Source organism: Mycteria americana, chromosome 5 (genome assembly GCF_035582795.1).
Source record: "Mycteria americana isolate JAX WOST 10 ecotype Jacksonville Zoo and Gardens chromosome 5, USCA_MyAme_1.0, whole genome shotgun sequence".
NCBI lineage: Eukaryota > Metazoa > Chordata > Aves > Ciconiiformes > Ciconiidae > Mycteria > Mycteria americana.
In genome coordinates, this window is record NC_134369.1 from 19457819 (window position 1) to 19485375 (window position 27557).

The window sequence follows — 27557 nt, forward strand, 5'->3', positions numbered from 1 at the left end:
GCTTGATATAGTGCACAATAGCTAGATATATTTTAATATAAATGGTAACTTCTTGTATATCAAACAAATGTATGTCTTCATGCTTTCCTATTAAGCTAATTTTTCTGCTTTAAAGTAATTACTAGAGGTTCCTTGGGCTTGTAATTGTAGCATAGCATTTGTTCCAAAGAGAAATCTACATGTTTGTCTCCTCCTGAATCCTGTTTACTTAAAGTGCAAATCCCCTGGGTTTTCCTCTGTGTAGGTTTGAGAGGAAAAAAAGGTACAAAAATAGATTTCCCTTAACAAAAAACAAAAAAACAAAAAACAACCCCCCCCCCCCCCCCCCCCCCAAAAAAAAACCCCACAACCCCAAACTGGAAGCTGTATTTTAAGAACAGAGAAAATTCAGTGGTTCCTAGCATTTTGCAGTGGGCTGGTTTTCAAAGCAAAACAAAACAACCTGAAACCCAAAAACCCCACTAATCAAGATTATCTCTTCTAAGTGGTGAATTGTGGTGCTGACTTTTTTTTTTATTAATGTAGTACATGAACACTGAGGATTGCAATGGCATCTTCAAATTAAACTCATGGGTAACTGATCAGCTACGTGGAAATAATGTGGTGTTCAGCTTTGAGAAATAGCCTCTACGTCTTCCATAAATCAGGGATTTAAAATAAAAAAATAATTTTACATGCTAATATAATTGATCTGTGATGGATGAACATGCTCTGCAAGGCTTAATGTTTCCAGTAGAATTAAGGGAATAGTTCCTGGTTTAGTTTTCTTTAGAGAAGTGGATAATGACCGTTAGAGGGCAGCTTAAGACTTGAACTGGAATGTACTGCTAACTTGTTAATACAGTGCTTAAAATAGTTGAGGAAAACCTGCAGACCAGAAAATGTTAGGGAAGCTTTGTAACTGGTGAACATGGTACTAAATACTCAGAATATAGCAACTAGGGAGTTAGGGAAGAAGAGGGGGGAAAAGCATGCAGATTTCATTGGCTTCAGTCTGAACTCAAAGCCAACTTTAGAACTGTTTACAGATGTTTGTTTGTTATATGTTACATAAGTGTCACGGGGTTTTTGCACTCTGCACCCTGAACTATCAGCTCTGCAGGCATCAGTTTGTCTAGCTTGGATTAATATTGCTAGCTCTGCATTATAACACCAGGCCTAACATGGCTAGCATACATGAATGCCTCTCACATAGGAAGCCCTCCTCCAGCCAGCAGTGCTGTTTTTCCACTGCGGTACAGGTCTAGATCCTGGTTTTTCACTGCAGTACAGTTCTAGATCCCATCAGGTGTGCTCTGTTCTTGTGGTGCTATGCCCAAAGTGCCAAACACTCTGGAAGCCAGAAACTTGGGAAGCTATGCTGAAGCTATCAAACTGCTTGGCCCATTGGTCACTCTGTTCAGGACTGTTTGGATGTCTCCTCATAGCGATACCTGGTGTTCAGGGTCTGAGGATGCGATGGTGAAATTATAAAACTGGTGGTGTGCAGCTGGTCTGGCTTCAGCCCAGGTTCCCAGTGAAAAGTGGCTTATTACTGGGTCAGAGAAGGTGCAGGGAGTGGTACAGCTGTCTGCTCCACTATCATGGCTAGTAACCCTGCCTGAAGCCTCTGTACCTGCTGTGGGACAAGCAAACACTGGGTAGTTGAGAGATGAATGCAGTTCAGCAGTAAAATGTGAAGCTTACAAGCCTGCCTACTTCTCCCCGCTGGTTAATCCTAATATGATATCAGGTCATGCCTGTGAAGGCCAATAGACAGGGCTCTACTGATTTCATTCAGGGATTGAATTTCACTTTGAAATAAGCATGTATAATATGTGCAATTACTTGATCAAACAGTTTCTCCTTTATTTTTCAGCCAAGTCTTCAGGGCAGATTTCAGGCTTTGTATTATAACAGCTACTTGTAAGGTAAATGCTCCAAACAGTTCAGGTAAACATGATGAACTACTGTGGGAAAAGGCAGCCAATTTTCTCATGAGTGTAAATCCAATCAGAATCTTTTAGATAGCACAGGAAACAAATGCACAGTTTAAAAACATACCCTGAACTTATTTGCAAATATTGTTAAAATTATGGGTGGGTGAATTTTCTGATTTTACTAAGTTCATTGACTTCACATTAAGTATTATTCAACTAATTAGAGCTTTCATTTATATGTAGATTTGTTTCTTCAACTGAAGAAGCAAGTGCTGATTTCTAAAGCCGGATACCTTTTGATCTAGAACATGAAATGGTAGTGATGAATAAAGTTTTCCCTTCCTCTTTTTTTTTTTTTTATACTTGTCTTCTGGACCTCTCCACTAATTATAGGGAAGACAAAGTACAGCCTGCCTCTTATCGCATCATCTTGGCAACTAGAATACAGTGAGCAAATGAGAGAGACTTTTTTTAATCTCTGTACCTTTTATGCCCGTGAGCAGAGCTATTTAGGCCTGGGTGAGGGAATTTAACCTCATCTGGGAAAAGGGTTTTGAGAGTGTCTTCAATTCCAAAGACTGCTAAAGAATATACCCATCTGACTTAGAAAACTCCCTGATGCCATTGGACTGTCATTTAGATAATGAAGATGAGTATTGAACAGTCACCAGATACCGAAATTGAAAAATGCTGAAAGTTTTATTGATGAAGTAAGAGACCAAATGAACAGGAAAACAATCTTCTCCCTATCACTCTGATGTCTGTTGGGACTGTTAAATCCATAAAAATTATATGCAATAAAGCTTTCTCTAGGCAAAAGAGCTAAGTGCAATGTAGATATAATGTTTTCTGGTTTTGTTTTTTAGAGACCCCTTAAACCTTTTTTCCAAAATGTCGGGTTTGTGATCAAATTGAAACATATTTGCATATTTCCATAATGTACACAAAGGTATTTTACAGTCATCTATTTTTACCCTTCAATATTGTATCACTTAAAAAAAAAAAAACCCACCACGATTTAATTATTTGACTTTTTTTTTTTTTTTTTTTACAAGTAAGAAATGAGAAAAGGTGATAACAGAAACTGAAGTAGCACGAGTTATTCTGGGGAAAACGCGATTCCAGCTTCCCAAGGGTCTCTGCTTTCTTTTTGCAATGATCATCTCTTTTGTCTGCTGATTTTCCATTAGGAACCATATGCTGCAGATTTTTTCAGTTGGGAACTATATGCTGCAGAGGTTTTCGAAGTGCATGCATTCATACACTGGCATTGTTCCACATAGACATAGTTATAATTTATGCTTGTTCCATTTTGGCAAGTCAGGGTCACCTCTCTTGTTTGGCTGCTGGACTCCTGGCAGCAACTACACTCGTGTTGCATCTGGTTTGCTTCAAGAGAATACCTGTGTCCCACCAGGAAAAGAAAATATATCTTCTCATTAAAAATTGCACAGAAACCCCCCAGTGACTTTTGTTTTGGGGTGTGGTTTTTTTTTTACATCCTCTGTCCCATATGCACTTATGAATGTGATTTTAATTAACCGTCTCTTCAATAGTGAAACTGGTCCTGCTTCCACTGACTCTGATTGATTGCACTCAATGGAATCATATAAACACATTAACTTAGTTGCTATTCTGTAATCATAGAATCATGTAGGTTGGAAAAGACGTTTAAGATTGAGTCCAGCTGTAAACCTAGCACTGCCAAGTCCACCACTATACCATGTCCCTAAGCACCTCATCCAAATGTCTTTTAAATACCTCCAGGGGTGGTGACTCAACCACTTCCCTGGGCAGCCTGCTCCAGTGCTTGATAACCCTTTCGGTGAAGAAATTTTTCCTAATATCCAATCTAAACCTCCCCTGGTGCAACTTGAGGTTGTTTCCTCTTGTCCTATCACTTGTTACTTGGGAAAAGACACTGACACCCACCTTGCTACAACCTCCTTTCAGGTGGTTGTAGACAGTAATAAGGCCTCTCCTCAGCCTCCTTTTCTCCAGACTAAACAATCCCAGTTCCCTCAGCTGCTCCTCATAGGACTTGTTCTCTAGACCCTCCACCAGCTTCGTTGCCCTTCTTTGGACACGCTCCAGCACCTCAATGACTCTCTTGTACTGAGGGGCCCAAAACTGAACACAGTATTCGAGGTGTGGCCTTACCAGTGCCAAGTACAGAGGGACAATCATTTCCCTAGTCCTGCTGGCCATGCTATTTCCAATACAAGCCAGGATGCTACTGGCCTTCTTGGCCACCCGGGCACACTGCCAGCTCATATTCAGCCAGCTGTTGATCAACACCCCAAGGTCAACACCCAAGGTCAACAACCCTTTGGGCCCGGCCATCCGGCCAGTTTTTTACCCGGCGAAGTGTACACCCGTCCAAGCCCTGAGCAGCCAGTTTCTCCAGGAGAATGCTGTGGGGAACAGTGTCAAAGGCTTTACTAAAGTCCAGGTAAACAACATCCACAGCCTTTCCCTCATCTACTAAGCAGGCCACCTTGTCAAGAAGGAGATCAGGTTAGTCAAGCAGGACCTGCCTTTCATAAATGCATGCTGACTGGGCCTGATCACCTGGTTGTCCTGTACATGCTGTGTGATGGCAGTCAGGATGATCTGCTCCATAACCTTCCCTGGCACCAAGGTCAGACTGACAGGCCTGTAGTTCCCTGGATCCTCCTTCTGGCCCTTCTTGTAGAGGGGCATCACATTTGCTAACCTCCAGTCAACCGGGACCTCCCTGGTTAGCCAGGACTGCTGACAAATGATTGAAAGTGGCTTGGTGAGCACTTCTGCCAGCTCCCTCAGTACCCTTGGGTGATTGATTAACTTGAGAGAGCACAAGTATAAATGAAGCCATAGAGATGCTAAATTAAGTTTTTGGAACTTACACTGAGGAGCCAGGACAAGTTCCTTCACAATATACGAGCTCAACAGGTTCAGAAGATTCACAGTCACCGTGGCGGATCACAGTTTTCTTGCTGTGAGGTTTGCAGTTTGTAGCTTAATAAGAAGAGGGGGAAAACAACGTACACTTCAAATCTCTAGTTCAGAACTAAATGAATGCTAAAACAATTTCAAAGTGCATGATGTCTGATTATTGAGATTGCAGTGTGTGACAGTGGCGACGGGATACTGCGTAATATATCTGGAGTTTTCAGGTTATTCTTTGATCTCAGCTGTACAATGTCTTTGGAAGATAATGCAGAGACGTGAGCATTGGTGGCTTGTGTTGTGCTATTCAGTATCAGGAAAATTTGCTTTTTCCTTTTGAATAAATAGTGAAACACAGGGTCTTGATAAACAGAATACGTGAAAACTGGGGGAGTGAAGAATCCTTCCATCCACTCAAAGGTAGTTAGAAGTTGAATACAGTGCTCTTCAAGCAGAAAACATGAACACATCACTACTTACGTTTACATATTTTGCAGCAGCCATCGTGAGTAGTCTCTGCTTCATCCTTTGCAGAAGTAAAGAAGGAGTACGTTAATGTGTATTAATGCACAGATGACAATCACGAGTAAGGATATGAGTTAGCGTTACCGATACTGGGCAGAAGGCTCCTCTGTGATAAACACTCAATGAAACCATGGATGAGTTACTGTCCCCACCATAGAAGTCTTGAATCCTTGTAGCCTCATGTAAAAGTATTAAGCTTTTCATATTACTAATGTTACAGCAAGATTAATTTAATTCTTGAGACATTTCTGCAACTTTAGTGAAAGTGATTTGTTGTATTCTTCCTTGCCCTCCCCACCCCTTGTTCTTTTAAACTGCATTCAATTGATGAAGAATTGATTAAAACTTACAGGATCACACTCTCCTGGGTTGTACTCAGGGCATATTTTTTTAGTTTGGACTGCAACAAATTGATCTTCAATTTTTTCACATTTGTATTGGCTGCAATGATCAAGTGGCAGGATCTCATCAACCTAAGATTTTATAAGAAAAGAAAACAATTAGTTTTTTTCATTGTGATCAGGTGTAGTATGATCAGGTGTAGTATGATTACTTCAAAAATGGCTGACCTAATTAAGTTCTCACACCTCAAAGATTCTCAGATGCTTCTGAACTTCTTTCAAGTGGCAAAAGTGAAATTTTGCAAACTGTGGCTAGCTTGAAAGTTTAAATCCTGGATCTGAACACTCAGACCACAAATTAGAAACCATTGCCCAGTTAACCACACATATCAAGAATTTGTTATTCCAAGTAAGTGTTCAATTCAGAAAACTGTGTGTTGTTTTCAGAGTAATTTCAGTATTAATTAGATTTTTACTAGTAAGGGACATGAATTGACTCCTAGATGTTTTAACCTGTATTGGCTAATACACAGATCTGAAAATGAAAGGAATACTTACATTGAGCACATGAACAGTGTTGTTACTTAGTTTGATTTTGCAAGCTAGCTTAGTACACTTCCCACAGCACTCTCCATCCTCAGTGATATATTGATGACCCTACTCACAAGGAGATGAAAGAGAAAATATGTTGAGCTGGCAATGGAGAATTCTAGTCGTCTTGTAATTGAGGGCTGACTGGGCAGCCTAGAGAATCTGAACTCACCAGTGGGCAAGTTGTTTCACATTGAACTGTTTCACAATGCACAATATTTTCCTCAGTCACTGGATCTTTCTCAGAACTGCAGGTACATTTCTTACACGACTTGAGTACAGTTGACATTCCAACCTGGAAGACAGAAGAAAAAAATTCAAATGGAAACAGTTTCTATGTAATGTATAGGCAGAGTTGAAAGCATTGCTGAGAACCATTAAGGTTGTTGAAATGCAAGTGCGACTGAGTTGTTCAACTCTCTTTGAACATAATAAAGTTGTTTGGCTTTATCCCTTGCAAGAAAACACACATTAGGACAAAACTAAATTAAGCAATATAAAAGTAAATTAATAAAATGCAGGTAAGACTGGTTTGTACTGCCTCATTATCTTACCAGCTTTTCAATGCTCCATTTAAGAAATTTTTTCCCCTGTAAGTCATGTTCAGTGATTATAAAACAATTATAATTTACAAGTGGAGATTAAAATAATTGGATACATATGCAGATACATAAGCAGAGATACAAATTTACACATGGATTTTAGTCTTTCGGAAATGTATCCCCAAAAGGCTCCAGTGCTAACGTTTTAATTTTGACTGAATGACCTAAGTACCAATTTTAGCAAAAGATTTAGGTATCAATTAAAGCAAAAATCCTAGCCTTATTTTTGAAGGTTCTCTGGGCTTATTTCAAAGAATGGTTGAGTTTGGGCTATTCATCAGCTCGTTTGGAAAACTGATTAATTCCAGAAGTGGGAGAGAGCTTAAAAAGAAAGTACATCACTAACAATGGTACACTCTTGTTTTACGCTACATGTTGAGGAACTCTTCTGTGACAGTTTTGTTTTTGACATTATAAAAAAAACCAACCCTCCAGTTAAGAGCTAAAGATAAAATATCATGTACTGGGAAAAGAACTTTCTCAAAGGCTTATTTTGGTAGAAAGGGTATACATTTCACTTCCAGCAATATACCACCATAACATTCTCACCTCGTACATTGTACCATTAATCACACAGATGCCAGGTATTGGTTCTGAAAAAGAAACAAAAAAATAATTCTGGAGTGAACTCAAATTGTGAGACTTCCTGAGAAGTCAAGATGTTATCAAGGTTTGTTAGTAACACAGAGATTATGCAAAATGTTAATTCAATTCCCCCTACATGCTTAGACCTCATATTTAATACAGCTGGATGTTTAAGTAAAGTTTCATCTTTGAAATTAGCTAGAAGAGTTGAAGAGGAATGGCTTCAAACTCGAGCTATACAGGAAAAAAACCCTTTTTGCCCATTCGATATCATGTTCACTTCAAATTAAATGACTTGTTTCCTCTTTGAACCCTAGAAGCCCAGTAACCTTCAAAGATGCCTTTGTTATTGATTCTTTATGACCTCTCAGAACACGGCATGGGTGGAAGATTGACTCTGAGTGGAAAAAAGGTATTCTTACTATGGTAGTATAAAAAATTTGACAACGTGGCAGAGCCCATTCATGTCTTTCACAGAACTACTTCAAACTTGGCTGTTCCTTTGTTTTGATGTTTTGATCTTCCTGTTTCAGGCTTAATTTATGGCTACCTTTTTCTTTTTATTCTTTGGTATAAATATATATGTATAAAAATACATGTATGTAAAAATTTATGCATATAATTAAACATATATAACTTGGATTTTTTAATTTTCATGAGCATTCAACAACAGTGTAAGTATAATTACTATTTTTCATACATTGACAATTCAGTTACTGATTACAATTCACTTTGTATTATTGCTTCATGTTACTTGCTTTTGTAGTTAACTGTTAAGCTTTCTGCTGGCTTATTCTTATGTTTATGCATCTTAGTTTAGCTACAGTTAGGCTAATTTTAATGTGCTCCAATGTTATATTAATAACATTAAATAATGCATTAATAACCTTTATGATTACAGAGACAGTTGAGCTACATAGACCACTTGAATGTTTAAAGTATTATCCTGCTCTCCCACCCATTCCAATTCTCTCAGCAAAATTCATTGAAAATAACATTTTGTTTTTAAATAAGCTTCTAATGCATATTTAGCCAAAAATTGATGCGTGGTTGCTAAGCCAGAACAATTTAAGGAAGGTATTGCTGTTTTTGTGAAGAACTTGCTTAGATATTAACAGAAGTGCAAATGTAATTTACCAGAGTGTGTATATATGTATTTTTAATACTTACTGCATTCATATTCAGGACAACATGGGTCTTTTGATGTTATTACAGGCACAGAAACAAATCCTAGGTCACAAGTTGGTGTCTGAACTGCTTGGCATAGAGGCTTGCATTGCACGGTGGTATTGAGGGGGTCACAGACACACTTCTGGCATTTACTTATCCAGCTCTCTCCAGGCTGAAAATAAGTAAATGATTTATTCTTAAGTGCTCTCTCACCCTAGTTGTTCTGGGTCACCTTGAGATAGACTCCCAAAATTGCTAGGGAGTTCAGATTAGAGTTTTCTTAGCATATGATTTCAGGCCTTAAGAGCAGGCAAGCTGAGAACAATCACAGAATTTTCTTCTGTGTAGAAGGAAGGAGATTTTAACACTTTCATAGCTGGTCTACTTATTTCTATGACATTTAAGTGTCTTTTATTTAAAAAAGTCTCTGCCATGGTATTAGTGAGCCATCTCCAGATTACTTAAAAGCCTGGTAATGCCAGGTTGAAGAATTGTGCGCTGTCAGGTCATTTGTAACGTGACCAACTTTGTTATTGAAATATGTACAACTTGATTTGAATTGGTTATTAGAGGACAGAAATTGGGCTGGTTTTGCAATGATGATATATTAGAAAATAATGAGGGGAACCACCTTTCGTGGAGGACTGACATCAGTACAGTTTCTTTCTATTGAAGTTGTGAGGGATGTTGCTGTGGTTGGTGAGACAGAAGAAAATACACGTTCTGTGGATGAGATGGCTTGTGTTGTAGTTTCTGAAGCGACTGAAGTGAAAGGAGTTGCCGAAACACATGTCCCCTGAAACGCGTCAATTTCACATTCATTGCTGCAAAGTGCATAAAAATTACAGCCAGCCCTATCTGTTCTGTTGTATACCACTTCCCCTGCAGAGAAAAATAGGAGGAGAAATTAAAACACAAATGAAAATACTTAGGGGAAAAAACCCAAGAAAATGTTGTGAAAATATAAAGTGTATTTGTGTATAAAAAGTTCTATATTTAGATTATTTTGAGTGGTTATCTTTAATTGAATAGAGCATTAAGACTTTATATTGCTTATGAAAATTTTTATAACCATAAACTAAGACACTTACCAGGAGAAAAAAAATTACCAAACACATGACAAAAACATGGACTTGTTCTGCTTGATGTAATGTATGTACTTGCTTCTGTTGTGACAGGTATGCTTGGGGAAGGATTGAAGATTGCAGAAGTGCTTGTTGTAACATGACTTGATTGTGAGGTACCAGTTGTAGCTACTGTTGAGCACAAGACATACTTTAGTTTGAAGCACAGGATTTTGATCTCATAATTTTAACATCTGGAGAGGACTGTTCAATGTTCTGGCAAATCAACCCAACATTTTTGTTGCATACAACTATTTGACGTACTGCTAAGTGGAGATTGTGGAAATGTTTTAGCTCTACAATGAATATTACCTAGGATTTGACAAATCTTATGACATTTAGCACTAATGTTTTCAAAAGTTTCAAAGTCACCACTGTCTCCCTCAAGCTCAGGATAAGTAATATCAAGCTATAGGGTCCACTCACACACTTGTCTAACACAGATATTAGTAGCACAGGAACAGATAGATGAAAAAGTGGTTTATGTGTCAGGAAAAATAGGGAGGATGTTGGAAGAAGTCACACAAGACAATTACACCAATCTTGTTCTACTGAAATAGCTGTTTGTAACCTTTAAGAAATAGACAGTGACATACCTGAGCTGATTGTGGTAGTGAAACTTGTGGGAAAACCAGTGCTGGCAGTACTTTGTCCAGTAGAAGAAACAGATGTTGAAAGAGTAACTATACCGCGTATGGTGCTTGTATTTGCTGACTGTGGGAGAGTGGAGGCGTTAGTGGGTGATGTTGGAGCCTGGGTTGCCACAGTGGAGATTTCTGCTGGAGCAGACGTGGCTGTGGACGTTGTGGTGCTTCCTGCAGTAGTCCTGGCGGTGCTGGCAGTGCTACTGGCGGATGTGGTGACTGCTGGAGTGGGTGGGATGATAGTTGTGCCTTGTGTTGGAGGTGGAGAGGTCCTGGAGGTGCTGGGCCTGCTGGTGGTTGTGAGGGTGGTCGTGCCTTGTGCTGGCGGGGTACTGATGCTGTGGGCAGCTGTGGTGCCAGCAGTGGTTGTCATTGCAGGCTGGGGGAGGGTGGAGGCAGTAGTTGGCGGTGCTGGAGTTTGGGTTGTTATGGTGGAGGGTTGTGCAGGAGAGGCTGTGGTGGGGGAGCCTGCAGTGGTGCCTGTGGTTGCTGTTGTCTCGCAGTGTTTACGGTCACAGCACAGCACCTTGACCTCGTAGTCAAAGCACATGGGGTACTTTGTGATCTGATCCTTATTTCTGCACACAAGCCCAGTGTGAAGGCTGCACTCAAATTTCTGTCCCAGTTTGTCCAGACTCCTCTCAGGGTAATCTTTAGCACGGCACTGGATGTCTTGTGGCTTGTCGCACAGTGCGTACCCAGCGGCTCGGATTTTTGCAAAGGTCTCTATGTCTCCACCTTGGCTACCAGAGCTAGGGGAATCCAAGTCAAACCACTGCGTCCAGGCACAGTGCTGCTGGCAGATGCCTGTGGTCCTGGAGGTGCTGGGCCTGCTGGTGGTTGTGAGGATGGTCGTGCCTTGTGCTGGCGGGGTACTGATGCTGTGGGCAGCTGTGGTGCCAGCAGTGGTTGTCATTGCAGGCTGGGGGAGGGTGGAGGCAGTAGTTGGCGGTGCTGGAGTTTGGGTTGTTATGGTGGAGGGTTGTGCAGGAGAGGCTGTGGTGGGGGAGCCTGCAGTGGTGCCTGTGGTTGCTGTTGTCTCGCAGTGTTTACGGTCACAGCACAGCACCTTGACCTCGTAGTCAAAGCACATGGGGTACTTTGTGATCTGATCCTTATTTCTGCACACAAGCCCAGTGTGAAGGCTGCACTCAAATTTCTGTCCCAGTTTGTCCAGACTCCTCTCAGGGTAATCTTTAGCACGGCACTGGATGTCTTGTGGCTTGTCACACAGTGCGTACCCAGCGGCTCGGATTTTTGCAAAGGTCTCTATGTCTCCACCTTGGCTACCAGAGCTAGGGGAATCCAAGTCAAACCACTGCGTCCAGGCACAGTGCTGCTGGCAGATGCCTGTGGTCCTGGAGGTGCTGGGCCTGCTGGTGGTTGTGAGGATGGTCGTGCCTTGTGCTGGCGGGGTAGTGGTACTGAGTACAACCGTGGTGCCAGCGGTGGTTGTCATTGCAGGCTGGGGGAGGGTGGAGGCAGTAGTTGGCGGTGCTGGAGTTTGGGTTGCTGTGGTGGAGGTTTCTGCTGGAGCAGACGTGGCTGTGGACGTTGTGGTGCTTCCTGCAGTAGTCCTGGCGGTGCTGGCAGTGCTACTGGCGGAGGTGGTGACTGCTGGAGTAGGTGGGATAATGGTTGTGCCTTGTGTTGGAGGTGGAGAGGTCCTGGAGGTGCTGGGCCTGCTGGTGGTTGTGAGGATGGTCGTGCCTTGTGCTGGCGGGGTACTGATGCTGTGGGCAGCTGTGGTGCCAGCAGTGGTTGTCATTGCAGGCTGGGGGAGGGTGGAGGCAGTAGTTGGCGGTGCTGGAGTTTGGGTTGTTATGGTGGAGGGTTGTGCAGGAGAGGCTGTGGTGGGGGAGCCTGCAGTGGTGCCTGTGGTTGCTGTTGTCTCGCAGTGTTTACGGTCACAGCACAGCACCTTGACCTCGTAGTCAAAGCACATGGGGTACTTTGTGATCTGATCCTTATTTCTGCACACAAGCCCAGTGTGAAGGCTGCACTCAAATTTCTGTCCCAGTTTGTCCAGACTCCTCTCAGGGTAATCTTTAGCACGGCACTGGATGTCTTGTGGCTTGTCGCACAGTGCGTACCCAGCGGCTCGGATTTTTGCAAAGGTCTCTATGTCTCCACCTTGGCTACCAGAGCTAGGGGAATCCAAGTCAAACCACTGCGTCCAGGCACAGTGCTGCTGGCAGATGCCTGTGGTCCTGGAGGTGCTGGGCCTGCTGGTGGTTGTGAGGGTGGTCGTGCCTTGTGCTGGCGGGGTACTGATGCTGTGGGCAGCTGTGGTGCCAGCAGTGGTTGTCATTGCAGGCTGGGGGAGGGTGGAGGCAGTAGTTGGCGGTGCTGGAGTTTGGGTTGTTATGGTGGAGGGTTGTGCAGGAGAGGCTGTGGTGGGGGAGCCTGCAGTGGTGCCTGTGGTTGCTGTTGTCTCGCAGTGTTTACGGTCACAGCACAGCACCTTGACCTCGTAGTCAAAGCACATGGGGTACTTTGTGATCTGATCCTTATTTCTGCACACAAGCCCAGTGTGAAGGCTGCACTCAAATTTCTGTCCCAGTTTGTCCAGACTCCTCTCAGGGTAATCTTTAGCACGGCACTGGATGTCTTGTGGCTTGTCGCACAGTGCGTACCCAGCGGCTCGGATTTTTGCAAAGGTCTCTATGTCTCCACCTTGGCTACCAGAGCTAGGGGAATCCAAGTCAAACCACTGCGTCCAGGCACAGTGCTGCTGGCAGATGCCTGTGGTCATGGAGGTGCTGGGCCTGCTAGTGGTTGTGAGGACGGTCGTGCCTTGTTTTGGCAGGGTAGTGGTACTGAGTACAACCGTGGTGCCAGCGGTGGTTGTCATTGCAGGCTGGGGGAGGGTGGAGGCAGTAGTTGGCGGTGCTGGAGTTTGGGTTGTTATGGTGGAGGGTTGTGCAGGAGAGGCTGTGGTGGGGGAGCCTGCAGTGGTGCCTGTGGTTGCTGTTGTCTCGCAGTGTTTACGGTCACAGCACAGCACCTTGACCTCGTAGTCAAAGCACATGGGGTACTTTGTGATCTGATCCTTATTTCTGCACACAAGCCCAGTGTGAAGGCTGCACTCAAATTTCTGTCCCAGTTTGTCCAGACTCCTCTCAGGGTAATCTTTAGCACGGCACTGGATGTCTTGTGGCTTGTCGCACAGTGCGTACCCAGCGGCTCGGATTTTTGCAAAGGTCTCTATGTCTCCACCTTGGCTACCAGAGCTAGGGGAATCCAAGTCAAACCACTGCGTCCAGGCACAGTGCTGCTGGCAGATGCCTGTGGTCCTGGAGGTGCTGGGCCTGCTGGTGGTTGTGAGGGTGGTCGTGCCTTGTGCTGGCGGGGTACTGATGCTGTGGGCAGCTGTGGTGCCAGCAGTGGTTGTCATTGCAGGCTGGGGGAGGGTGGAGGCAGTAGTTGGCGGTGCTGGAGTTTGGGTTGTTATGGTGGAGGGTTGTGCAGGAGAGGCTGTGGTGGGGGAGCCTGCAGTGGTGCCTGTGGTTGCTGTTGTCTCGCAGTGTTTACGGTCACAGCACAGCACCTTGACCTCGTAGTCAAAGCACATGGGGTACTTTGTGATCTGATCCTTATTTCTGCACACAAGCCCAGTGTGAAGGCTGCACTCAAATTTCTGTCCCAGTTTGTCCAGACTCCTCTCAGGGTAATCTTTAGCACGGCACTGGATGTCTTGTGGCTTGTCACACAGTGCGTACCCAGCGGCTCGGATTTTTGCAAAGGTCTCTATGTCTCCACCTTGGCTACCAGAGCTAGGGGAATCCAAGTCAAACCACTGCGTCCAGGCACAGTGCTGCTGGCAGATGCCTGTGGTCCTGGAGGTGCTGGGCCTGCTGGTGGTTGTGAGGATGGTCGTGCCTTGTGCTGGCGGGGTAGTGGTACTGAGTACAACCGTGGTGCCAGCGGTGGTTGTCATTGCAGGCTGGGGGAGGGTGGAGGCAGTAGTTGGCGGTGCTGGAGTTTGGGTTGCTGTGGTGGAGGTTTCTGCTGGAGCAGACGTGGCTGTGGACGTTGTGGTGCTTCCTGCAGTAGTCCTGGCGGTGCTGGCAGTGCTACTGGCGGAGGTGGTGACTGCTGGAGTAGGTGGGATAATGGTTGTGCCTTGTGTTGGAGGTGGAGAGGTCCTGGAGGTGCTGGGCCTGCTGGTGGTTGTGAGGATGGTCGTGCCTTGTGCTGGCGGGGTACTGATGCTGTGGGCAGCTGTGGTGCCAGCAGTGGTTGTCATTGCAGGCTGGGGGAGGGTGGAGGCAGTAGTTGGCGGTGCTGGAGTTTGGGTTGTTATGGTGGAGGGTTGTGCAGGAGAGGCTGTGGTGGGGGAGCCTGCAGTGGTGCCTGTGGTTGCTGTTGTCTCGCAGTGTTTACGGTCACAGCACAGCACCTTGACCTCGTAGTCAAAGCACATGGGGTACTTTGTGATCTGATCCTTATTTCTGCACACAAGCCCAGTGTGAAGGCTGCACTCAAATTTCTGTCCCAGTTTGTCCAGACTCCTCTCAGGGTAATCTTTAGCACGGCACTGGATGTCTTGTGGCTTGTCGCACAGTGCGTACCCAGCGGCTCGGATTTTTGCAAAGGTCTCTATGTCTCCACCTTGGCTACCAGAGCTAGGGGAATCCAAGTCAAACCACTGCGTCCAGGCACAGTGCTGCTGGCAGATGCCTGTGGTCCTAGAGGTGCTGGGCCTGCTGGTGGTTGTGAGGGTGGTCGTGCCTTGTGCTGGCGGGGTACTGATGCTGTGGGCAGCTGTGGTGCCAGCAGTGGTTGTCATTGCAGGCTGGGGGAGGGTGGAGGCAGTAGTTGGCGGTGCTGGAGTTTGGGTTGTTATGGTGGAGGGTTGTGCAGGAGAGGCTGTGGTGGGGGAGCCTGCAGTGGTGCCTGTGGTTGCTGTTGTCTCGCAGTGTTTACGGTCACAGCACAGCACCTTGACCTCGTAGTCAAAGCACATGGGGTACTTTGTGATCTGATCCTTATTTCTGCACACAAGCCCAGTGTGAAGGCTGCACTCAAATTTCTGTCCCAGTTTGTCCAGACTCCTCTCAGGGTAATCTTTAGCACGGCACTGGATGTCTTGTGGCTTGTCGCACAGTGCGTACCCAGCGGCTCGGATTTTTGCAAAGGTCTCTATGTCTCCACCTTGGCTACCAGAGCTAGGGGAATCCAAGTCAAACCACTGCGTCCAGGCACAGTGCTGCTGGCAGATGCCTGTGGTCATGGAGGTGCTGGGCCTGCTAGTGGTTGTGAGGACGGTCGTGCCTTGTTTTGGCAGGGTAGTGGTACTGAGTACAACCGTGGTGCCATCGGTGGTTGTCATTGCAGGCTGGGGGAGGGTGGAGGCAGTAGTTGGCAGTGCTGGAGTTTGGGTTGTTATGGTGGAGGGTTGTGCAGGAGAGGCTGTGGTGGGGGAGCCTGCAGTGGTGCCTGTGGTTGCTGTTGTCTCGCAGTGTTTACGGTCACAGCACAGCACCTTGACCTCGTAGTCAAAGCACATGGGGTACTTTGTGATCTGATCCTTATTTCTGCACACAAGCCCAGTGTGAAGGCTGCACTCAAATTTCTGTCCCAGTTTGTCCAGACTCCTCTCAGGGTAATCTTTAGCACGGCACTGGATGTCTTGTGGCTTGTCGCACAGTGCGTACCCAGCGGCTCGGATTTTTGCAAAGGTCTCTATGTCTCCACCTTGGCTACCAGAGCTAGGGGAATCCAAGTCAAACCACTGCGTCCAGGCACAGTGCTGCTGGCAGATGCCTGTGGTCATGGAGGTGCTGGGCCTGCTAGTGGTTGTGAGGACGGTCGTGCCTTGTTTTGGCAGGGTAGTGGTACTGAGTACAACCGTGGTGCCATCGGTGGTTGTCATTGCAGGCTGGGGGAGGGTGGAGGCAGTAGTTGGCGGTGCTGGAGTTTGGGTTGTTATGGTGGAGGGTTGTGCAGGAGAGGCTGTGGTGGGGGAGCCTGCAGTGGTGCCTGTGGTTGCTGTTGTCTCGCAGTGTTTACGGTCACAGCACAGCACCTTGACCTCGTAGTCAAAGCACATGGGGTACTTTGTGATCTGATCCTTATTTCTGCACACAAGCCCAGTGTGAAGGCTGCACTCAAATTTCTGTCCCAGTTTGTCCAGACTCCTCTCAGGGTAATCTTTAGCACGGCACTGGATGTCTTGTGGCTTGTCGCACAGTGCGTACCCAGCGGCTCGGATTTTTGCAAAGGTCTCTATGTCTCCACCTTGGCTACCAGAGCTAGGGGAATCCAAGTCAAACCACTGCGTCCAGGCACAGTGCTGCTGGCAGATGCCTGTGGTCATGGAGGTGCTGGGCCTGCTAGTGGTTGTGAGGACGGTCGTGCCTTGTTTTGGCAGGGTAGTGGTACTGAGTACAACCGTGGTGCCAGCGGTGGTTGTCATTGCAGGCTGGGGGAGGGTGGAGGCAGTAGTTGGCGGTGCTGGAGTTTGGGTTGCTGTGGTGGAGGTTTCTGCTGGAGCAGACGTGGCTGTGGACGTTGTGGTGCTTCCTGCAGTAGTCCTGGCGGTGCTGGCAGTGCTACTGGCGGAGGTGGTGACTGCTGGAGTGGGTGGGATGATGGTTGTGCCTTGTGTTGGAGGTGGAGAGGTCCTGGAGGTGCTGGGCCTGCTGGTGGTTGTGAGGATGGTCGTGCCTTGTGCTGGCGGGGTACTGATGCTGTGGGCAGCTGTGGTGCCAGCAGTGGTTGTCATTGCAGGCTGGGGGAGGGTGGAGGCAGTAGTTGGCGGTGCTGGAGTTTGGGTTGTTATGGTGGAGGGTTGTGCAGGAGAGGCTGTGGTGGGGGAGCCTGCAGTGGTGCCTGTGGTTGCTGTTGTCTCGCAGTGTTTACGGTCACAGCACAGCACCTTGACCTCGTAGTCAAAGCACATGGGGTACTTTGTGATCTGATCCTTATTTCTGCACACAAGCCCAGTGTGAAGGCTGCACTCAAATTTCTGTCCCAGTTTGTCCAGACTCCTCTCAGGGTAATCTTTAGCACGGCACTGGATGTCTTGTGGCTTGTCGCACAGTGCGTACCCAGCGGCTCGGATTTTTGCAAAGGTCTCTATGTCTCCACCTTGGCTACCAGAGCTAGGGGAATCCAAGTCAAACCACTGCGTCCAGGCACAGTGCTGCTGGCAGATGCCTGTGGTCCTGGAGGTGCTGGGCCTGCTGGTGGTTGTGAGGATGGTCGTGCCTTGTGCTGGCGGGGTAGTGGTACTGAGTACAACCGTGGTGCCATCGGTGGTTGTCATTGCAGGCTGGGGGAGGGTGGAGGCAGTAGTTGGCGGTGCTGGAGTTTGGGTTGCTGTGGTGGAGGTTTCTGCTGGAGCAGACGTGGCTGTGGACGTTGTGGTGCTTCCTGCAGTAGTCCTGGCGGTGCTGGCAGTGCTACTGGCGGAGGTGGTGACTGCTGGAGTGGGTGGGATGATGGTTGTGCCTTGTGTTGGAGGTGGAGAGGTCCTGGAGGTGCTGGGCCTGCTGGTGGTTGTGAGGATGGTCGTGCCTTGTGCTGGCGGGGTACTGATGCTGTGGGCAGCTGTGGTGCCAGCAGTGGTTGTCATTGCTTTTTGGCGAAGGGTGGAGGCAGTAGTTGGTGGTGCTGGAGTTTGGGTTGCCACAGTGATGATTTCTGCTGGAGTTGACGTGGTCTGGTAACCTGTTGTTGATACCTTTGATGTCTTTGCTGTAACTGAAGTTTTAGTTAGACGAGTCGTGCTTTCTTTGTCTGTCGGTGACACTGTAGGTACTTCAGTTTTTTGCACTTCAGTTCCTTGTTTCTGTGTTGTTGGTGTTGTACTTTGTATTTCTGAACATGGTATGTAGCTGCAGCATGATATTCTGATTTCATAATTATAGCATTGCTTAGTTTGTTGATCTTTGTTATTGCATATTAATCCTTTGCTTTGATTACATTGTACCGTTTGGTTAAGATTATTTATTTCTATATCTGGGTGTTCTTTAGCTCTGCATTGAACACTGTTTGGGTTTTTACACACACTGTATCCTTTATTTCTGAGATTTTCAAATGTTTCGTTATCTCCACTGTCCTCTTTGTTTTCAGGCTCTGTGGAATCATACCAGTCTGACCATGCACATACATTCTTCACACATACAGCTGTCACTGGTGGTGTGTTTGTCATTTCTGCAATTGAAAGGAGGACATATAAGTTTTGTTTGTTCTTATTAAAGGAAGTGCCAGGAAAAAATTATTCATCTTCCATAAATTTTATCATTGTATGTAATATTACATATGTTAAGGTAGTATTTTAATTTTAATGAACTTGCTTTGACAATCTTGAATTTCATTTCTAAGGTAGTTTTTGATCTCATGTCTGTATTATTTTTGTAGTGGTACTTTATGTGACATTTATTAAAAATTTGTAGTTAAATATGGCTAATATGATATCCTTTGTGTGGAATGTCAATACATAGGATAATGTTATCTCATGATTGCTATGTTATAAGTAAGAGGAGGTTTTATTCTCCTTTGTATTACCTCTCTACTTATTTACACTTAACTGCATAATCACACAGGCTTTAAAATATTTTTACAGGTTAATGACTTTTCTATTTATTTTAATATTATAACATGTGATATATTTATAAATATAGAATATAAAATATCTATTTAACACATATGCATTTTATATATAATACATTATAATATGGAATACACATATACAATATATATGAAATATATAATCTAATAAGTATTTTCTACTTATTTTAATAAGACTTCTTTTCATAGTCTTAGCATTATGAAGATAACTGTGGAATATATACCACTTCCTTTATATGAATGTTACTTAATAGAAGACTTAAAGTTGAATATTTATTTCTTGCTGTAGTATTGTGTAATTTTGTAGAAATATTTCTCACAGTTTCTCAGAATTACACAGTCACTATAATGAGTTAACTGCAGGAATAATGTAGATGTGTACTGCAGGAGTAGAAGGAAACTGTTGATTTGGTTATTAAATACAATTAGGAAAGGTTCCGAAGAATGCTTTTAAATAATTTGAGCATTTCCTCAAACTAGATTTGTTATCTTCAGTTTGTGCTAATGTGGTCAGTAATTTAAAAAATGGCAGTAATTGTCTTTTGTGTTTTCAGAAGTTGGTCGAGAACTGCTGGTTTTTGTTTGCAAGGAAATGAGGAGATTCTCCAGGGTGCAATGATTAATAAGCTTCATTATTTTTTCCCCCTGGAAAAACCATGGTGAAACAGTGAAGACTGAGTTTGTAAGAAATGCTGTACTCATTTCTACATCCTTGATTATGGTACTCTTTAGCAACTGAAGCTGCCAGATGAATTGGTGGCTCCGGCAGAAGTCAACAGTTTCAAGTAAAATTATATGCCATTAACTGATGAAAAGGCCCTCCCTTTCAGGCAATTTTCAGTCCCTTCCAGAGATTTTTCAGTTATTTTAAACAGTATTCATGCGTACCTGAAGCAGTAGTTGTGGGCTGGCTTGTAGAAAATGTAAATGGGGTTATAAAGATGCCACATTTAAAGATATTTCTGTTTATTGTTCCATTGACATCACATGTTGCACTGAAACACCATCCAGTTCCATCTGTAGTGTTGTAGATGAGTTCACCATATTTATAGCTGTTCCCTTCATAAATGCAGTGGCATGCTGTAATTCAGAAGTTTATTGTCAGGCATCTATGAAAAGATAATATCCAGTATTTCATTTTCTTAATAATTATTCTGAGCTGTCTTACCTTTATCATCAAACTTGCACTGTAAACCTTCTGATGTGCATTCACTGAAATAAAAAACATTAAAACCACGTATTTTTTTAATATGAAGTAATTTTATTAGTGATCTTTCTGCCAGATACTAACATCAAAAGACAGGACACTTTATTTGTGTTTATTCCTTGAGTGTCCAGTTCATGTTGGTTTCTTTTTTGCCATTGTTTTCCAAAATATTTCTTTATATTAAATCTAAACTTATAAATAAAAGTGAAGCTAAATATTACACAAAGCTACAGGTAGAAGTCTTAAGGAAGACTTTCCTGCTTTCCTTCTTATCACTTTCCTTGCACTTGCAATGTTTTTGTACTAAAAAGCAACCTAAAAAGGGAAAGAGTCTAAATACTACAAGCAGTAAAAGAATGTAATAAATTATTGGAAGTAGACTCTTATTAGATATCTATACTCCTGGAACAATATTTTTCCTGCTGTAGGAATGGGAAATAGAGAAAGCCTGGTCATAGTGGAGTTACTGTTCTTGCATCTTTATGCTGAGGATTTACAACATAATCAGGAACAAATTCAACAGAACATAAAATCACATAAGAACTTCTTACTACTAATGTAGTAAGAAAACTGGCATTAGATAGTAAGGCATTATTTTTACACAGGCAGCATAAACTAGTCCTGTCATGTAACAGGAACATGCAATTTCCCACTGCTGTTTTGATCGTTTTTCCTTGTATACGATTAGGCTGGTATGTTTAGTCTTACCATAAATGACATTCATCCCGTCTATATATCTTTCCATCTTCATTATCATAACAGTCACAGAGACTGACGCACTTCATCTGATCCTCATGAAAATACGGCTTGTCTGGTGGGCAGTTAGGGTAGCAGCCTGAGGGAAGGAAAAGGGCATATAGAAGGTAGAAAAGGTGAGAGTGAGATACAGTCACCAAAGTTTTATTTGTGCAGAATGTGTTTGCAGGTCTTGTTTTTAATAGTCATAATTTTTACTACTTAATTTTTTCCAATAATTCTAGGAAATAATGCAGAGTACTAGCATCAGCAGAGCCCACCCACAAGGACTTAGTCCTAGAGATGTTTTTAACTCCACTTTCCGTATTCTGCCTCCATTCATGTGGATGCAATGATGTTGAAGAGACTTGAATGGTGCAAATGCAGCTGATGGGCAAAATACACTCCATTAAAGACCATTAAAAATATAATAAAGTGTACCCACTTAAAGGTACTTGTGGCTCTTTTTACCTTCTAAACCTGGCAAGTTATGGAGGCATTTTCCACTTGGGTTCCTACATGTCTTCATACAGGAGGCTCCACAAGGCTTATAGTGCCATTCACATTCCCCTTGTTGATTATAGTAATCACAGAACAGTGCTAAGGATAAACAGAAATTTGGACATGTTCAGAAAAGAAAAGGAGCTTTTTTTGACTCATGTCTGTTCATCATATCCCTGCAATGCTGCTTGAACAGTCTTGAAAATTGTGAAAGAATAGGTAAAATTGTGTGACCATCTAAGAGCTTAGTGTGAAAAGTCTACACAGTGAGATTACAATGCACATACATAAGATACCCAGTGTGTATTCAAGGACATCAGCAAGGCACCATACATTTAACTACACTCTCACAAGTGTTTATGACATAAAACTCACGACAGATTGATGGGGTTCTCCAGGCTATGCAGACACCAACTTCACTACATGCTTGAGCGTAGGCAGCTACTGCTGTGCAAAAGCAATCACAGTCTCCTCCAGTGTCACATGCACAAGCATCTGTCACACATGCTTGGTAATATTTTGCTGGTTCAACCTGTTAACAAAAAGAAATGTAATACTATATATCCTGCCTTCTAAATTCTTTCTTAGCTTTGCTAGGGTAATTTTCTTAAAATTGTAGTATCTCAGAAGAAAGGCCTACATCAGTAATTTCTTTTTCTTTTGTTTATATACACAGTTAAACACCAAAGGTGATGCCAGGTGATACATCCAAATCATGTATTGACAGATTTTTAGATACCCAGACTTGTGTCCTAGTGGAAGATTAGATTCATATTCCCAAGCAATATTAGGCAACTGCACTTGAAAATGTCTTTGCCAGTGGAAAGAACTAAAGTAACAGGAAGGGCACAGAGTTACCCTGCGTTGTTTGGTATGTATTTAGTGTCAGATAAAGGCTATGCTGATACTTCATTACTATGTTATTTCATTGAGTTTTTGTTCTGTACATGAGAATTTTTATTCAAGTCACACTACAAGAAAATACATAGCAATTATGAAATTATTATTCTTTTGTAATAGGTCAGTATTTCATATGAACTAAATGGCCTTTTATTTTCCCATTGAACAGGATTCAGATTGAAGTTTTCCAGACACAATTCAAGGAGAAACGTGCTAATGAATTAGGCGTGCAAGTTAAAATGTATGAGGATAGCGGCTTCAATAATACACAGACCTAGTCTTCACATAGTAAGATTCTGCCCTGGTAATACCTGAGAGTGACAGGCAGCAAAGACGTTGCTGTTGATGATGCTGCACTGCTTCTCTGACCAGGACTTTCGGTAAGGGTTGGTAGAACATGGGTCCTTTATGCTGTAAGCATCAGGACACGTAGAGGATACTTTCCAGCTGTTTCCAAACTCTAGGACATTCTCTACCACAGACTGACTCCTTGTAGTAAAGTCATTGATGCCGTTGCCATCATAATTTCCACAGAGGCCACAGATCTGGCCCTGCAAAAGGAAGCAAATAAAATAATAATGGATGTGAGAAAACTTGGAACAACATCTGAGACTGAAAGAATACTTGAAATTCAGCTCTTAGAATGGTGCCATTCCATTCTAACATTCCTGAACATCTTCATCCTTTGTTTCCTCAGCAACAGAACATGACCACTAAGGCTAGAAGGATACTGCTGTTGACTTTTCTTCTTTTAAATCTGAACAATAAAACCATCTTTGTTATTGTAACCTTCTGTCTTTGAAGTATGTCTTTAACAAGGAAATGAGGACTCACAGTTAGCCGACTAAGCTTTTAATTTAAGCCTTGTTTTATACATATAAAATATGTATATATTTATATATAAAAAATAGCCTTACAAAGCTGTCAGAAGTACTACCCGTCCAGCCACATAGATGACATTTTCCTTGTACATCCAGAAATCTCCCTCATTCTAAATTTATGGATCTGTAAAACTATGATAGGCTACAATAGATGCTGTGCTTTCTTTATGAATCTAAGGTGCATACTTTCCATATTAATACTATTTTTATAAAGTGCCAGTGGGTGAGGCAGCAAAAGAACCTATGATACTGAAATAAATTGTATATCTAGTTTTAAATTACACTTAAGTTATACACCTAATTGAAATGTCACTGTGGTATAGAATAAGATAGCAAATTCCTCATTTACTACAGTTTTTAGTACTTACATATCATAAGCTAGGAGAAGGAGTATGACAACAGAAATACATTTTCCTTATCACCTGTGTAGATATATGCTTGAAAAATACATGGTAGCATTTTACAAGAGGCTTTCACTCATAATATTTCACTTCCTTGTTCTTGAAGTATGATAATTTGATTTGTGTGTCAATGAGAACTGGAAACAATGGATTACTTTCAAGATCAAGACTACTCAATTGATTTCTACACATGTAGCTATGTAATTTTAATAAGGTCTGATAACCTTTACCGAGGTTCAGTGGGTAATTTTAACAAAGTCCAGAAAAGTGGTTTGCCAACCCAGTTTGTGTCAGGCCAAATAGGCACTGAAAGCTGCTTTGAGAGCTCAGAACAGCAGCAGGGTGATGGCATGGCTTCCTGAGGCACTAGAGGAATGAAAAACAACATGGGATGTCCTGCAGGAATGCTAGAGATATCACCTGTTTGGGATCTGGGCAGGGTCTCAACAAAATTCACACCCAGTCCAAATATGGACTGTAAATTGCCATCTAACTGCTAGTTTCGCACCTTAAAATCAGGGCTGAGCTTGATGAAGATGCTGGTTTTCTTGTCCCACATGAGGATCAGTCTGCTCGTAGTCTCAATTACCAAGTACATACCCATATAGCGGACTGTGAATGGCACCTCATCATTTTGTCCTCTCTTTACGACACTTACATGTTCCTCACCAAGTATCAGTTCATAGCTCTGAAACAGGAGGAAAAGGTGATTAGAAATGGACTCAATAGCTGCAGCTGTGCTCTTAAACATGTTTTTCTGCTTTTAAGAGTACCGTGAATAGTTTATATAATGAAAACAAATAATCCAAATGTGATAAATCAAAACTACATAGTTCAAATCTTGGGTTCCTGGAACTGTGGTAAAAAGGGATTTTAAATAGTGTAGGTCAAAAAAGGGTGTTTTGGTAGTCATGGAGGAACTACATTGCACAGAATAAAATAATATTCTGACATGGTAGGCTAAATTTCTGCTAAAGGCAATTTTCCTGTAGATCTGTAGTTTGCCCAAGAGTGGTATAAGATAGGGTGGGAAAAGGAAAAGATAGAAAGCTGGGAAGCTCTACCAAATCCTTCACTTGAATCTGATTTAAGCCTAATTTACAAGATTATTTGCTTTTAAAAATATTTTTCCAACTTCCTTCAAGCAATGGATATCTAGGCTTCTCCTAAGCCCTAGACAGATACAGAACAAAACTGGTCTATATGCAAAACCTTCTCACCTCTAAGAAAACTTTGATAGATTTTGAGCAAGTTGTCCCAGTGTTGCCACAGGGAATATTTTCAGTGATAACCCTGAAGGTCCCATTGGCTGTGCCACTCTTCCCACAGTGGTCCTGGGTAAAGAATAACATTTAAAAATATATTATTTTTGTAGACACAGTCAAGGTTATGTCTCATTTACTATTGCTAATTATCAGTACCTGGACTAGTGTGTATTCACAGTTTCCATTGAAGCTGAACCTTTTGTCATCAAAGGTATTATAATGACCATCTCCATAAACAGCACAAGTGCCCAGACATTGATCTTTGGTGCATTCCCACTTCCTATTCTTGCATACACTAGGAATGAGAATAAAACATTTTAATAATAAAACAACTCACCGTTTTGTGTAGACATATCCCAACAACTCAAAATTTGTTTGGTAACTCATCCCTGGTAAATGTTATATTGATTCTGGGGTTAAAATAGTCTTTTACATTTTTCATGTAAAGAATTAAAGCAAAGTCCTGTTCTGCTACTCTGAATGCATTAACTGCAAAATAGGATAATACTTAATGAACACTGTAATCCCAAAGATTTCCTTCCATTCTGTGCTTTGCCATCTGCCTACATCAGAAGGAAACCTGCTCATACTGTTTAATCCAAAACTAAAAGATCCATCAATTGATGAAATGTGCAGTCCAAATCTTTCCTCACTGCTGTACTATTTAAGGTCTTTGGGAAGGCAAATGATGGAACCAGGAATGCTACTTCCGAGGAAATATTTACCAGGTGTTACAGTCAACGTTGATCTTTTCCCCAGGCTGATACATGGCTTCATTGTGAATACATGGACATTCCTCTTGAGGAATACAACCACCATTCCCATCTAACACAAGCCCAGCTGGGCAGATGCAGCCAGATATACATTGCGTGCTATACTGGAAAAGTCAAGAGGAAGATATAATTTCAGAATGAAATAATCACAATAGAGAAAGGAAGATTAAATTCTCATAAAATGTCTTCATATGGTCTTATTGCTGCCTACCTTAAAAGGGAGAGGACTACAAAGTACTTATAGTGCAGTATAGGACAACAAAAAGAAAGTTATTAGCCATTGGTTTAATAGAATATAAATGTGTTTGTTAAAGATAAATGTTTTATGTATGCCAATCCTGATTGCTCTGCTGGAGTCTGTGAAATTTGAAGTACATTAATCTTAAGTCTTGCTCTGTGTTAGCTGAAGAAGCCTTGCACTTTGTAGTGGGTGATTTGTAGTCTGTGATTGAATGGAGCTTTAAAAAGAAAATAAGTAATATTTTTTTCAGTTTGGTTGAGTTACATTGAAATCTATTTATCTCATATGGTACTTATTCGTGCAATAGCATGTGGCTACCATGCACCTACGTGGAGTAATATAATTAGATGTGCAAGAAGTTCACAATTGTGTCATGGTATGAGAAAGAATTATTTTTCCTAGCCAGTTTATAGCCAGTAATTTTCCCCTAAAGAAGTAAAATGTGTGGCAGAGCCCTAGATATTTTCACTACTCATTACTGTTACCTGCAGTAGCTGAAGAAAAGTAGACACTAATCTTGTGAATTAAATTGGTTGTTACTTTATTATATTTTGGTCTAAGGGTCCCATTGGTAATGCTTCATAACGTGGTTTTGGGCTTTTGCTACAAGAACAAAGTATCTGTGTTGCAGATTAGGAGTAGATCAGATAGATCAATTACTTTAGTACCAAGAGCACAGACAAAACCTGGAAGCACCATTTCATGCAGTCATGACATACTTACACACTGCATATCCAGAGTCTGGCAACTTTTTTGACATTCTGCTCCAGTAGTTCCTGCAGTGATGTTTCTACAGTCGAAGTAAACCATGGGAGATTCACAGACTAGAGGAAGGAAAGAAGTGAGAGCAGTAGGAAATGGCACAGGGTTTATCCCACAGCTGTAGCCATTAAAACCATCTAGAAATTCTTTGGAAATTGTGTATTTCAGTTAGTAGGGATTGCTGTCCCTATTCAATCTGCTAAATAGATTCACTTCAGAGCACTGAATTCCCAGAAAAAAACCTCCCAGTATTTCAGAAAAAAAGTATTTATTAAAAAGAAGTCTTATCATTAATCTAGGTTCACTCCTGCCTTTTATGGTAACTGTTGCACTACAACTAAATGAGAAATACTTCCATTATTTAAAAATCCATTAAGAAAAAAACATTCTATCAACTATTTCTGTCCAAAACCTGGCACAGAGAAAAAGATAAGTGGAAGATTTTTTTTTTTACCTGGAGCTGGATTGGGTGCTCCAATGCAATTCAGTCTTCCCTGGATGCAAGTGCTGTAAGAGAGAGAGAAAAATGTATTTTTTTTCTTCTCAAACCATGTATTGAGACTGAGAGCTACTTCTCTCTTGTCAAGTTTCAGAATTTTTGAAGGAATTCCAGAATGCTGTTTTGCAGTCTCAGGAAAGAATTTCCCTCAATACCACTACCAGTGCTGTTTTCATATGATATCCATTATTGCTTAACAGGAAAAATGATAGGTTGAAATGAGTATATGTGTCTGCTTGTTACTTACTTTCTCATAAGATCTCTTCTTGCTGGTGTTGTCATAATTTTATGCTTGAAAAATCATGGAATTAAATAGAAAATGCACCTAAATACAATTGCTCTATCAATCTGGAAGCATCACAGAATCATTTAGGTCAGAA

The 27557-nt window shown here is 42.5% G+C and overlaps 1 protein-coding gene across 1 annotated transcript in view; it reads right to left on the reverse strand.

Annotated features, from left to right (window-relative positions):
* Positions 1-3105: 3105 nt before the first annotated feature.
* Positions 3106-27557, reverse strand: part of LOC142409857 (uncharacterized) — a 40227-nt gene continuing 15775 nt past the window's right edge. The window contains 23 exon segments of the mRNA XM_075501613.1: positions 3106-3322; positions 4808-4919; positions 5331-5376; positions 5726-5848; positions 6480-6602; positions 7459-7502; positions 8665-8836; positions 9296-9546; positions 9756-9920; positions 10385-13564; positions 13687-13717; positions 13719-18595; positions 20181-20224; positions 20928-21054; positions 21426-21554; positions 21831-21987; positions 22667-22906; positions 24146-24325; positions 24858-24971; positions 25059-25197; positions 25628-25779; positions 26640-26740; positions 27133-27185. Of these exon segments, the coding sequence (XP_075357728.1) occupies positions 3106-3322; positions 4808-4919; positions 5331-5376; positions 5726-5848; positions 6480-6602; positions 7459-7502; positions 8665-8836; positions 9296-9546; positions 9756-9920; positions 10385-13564; positions 13687-13717; positions 13719-18595; positions 20181-20224; positions 20928-21054; positions 21426-21554; positions 21831-21987; positions 22667-22906; positions 24146-24325; positions 24858-24971; positions 25059-25197; positions 25628-25779; positions 26640-26740; positions 27133-27185 (10777 nt within the window).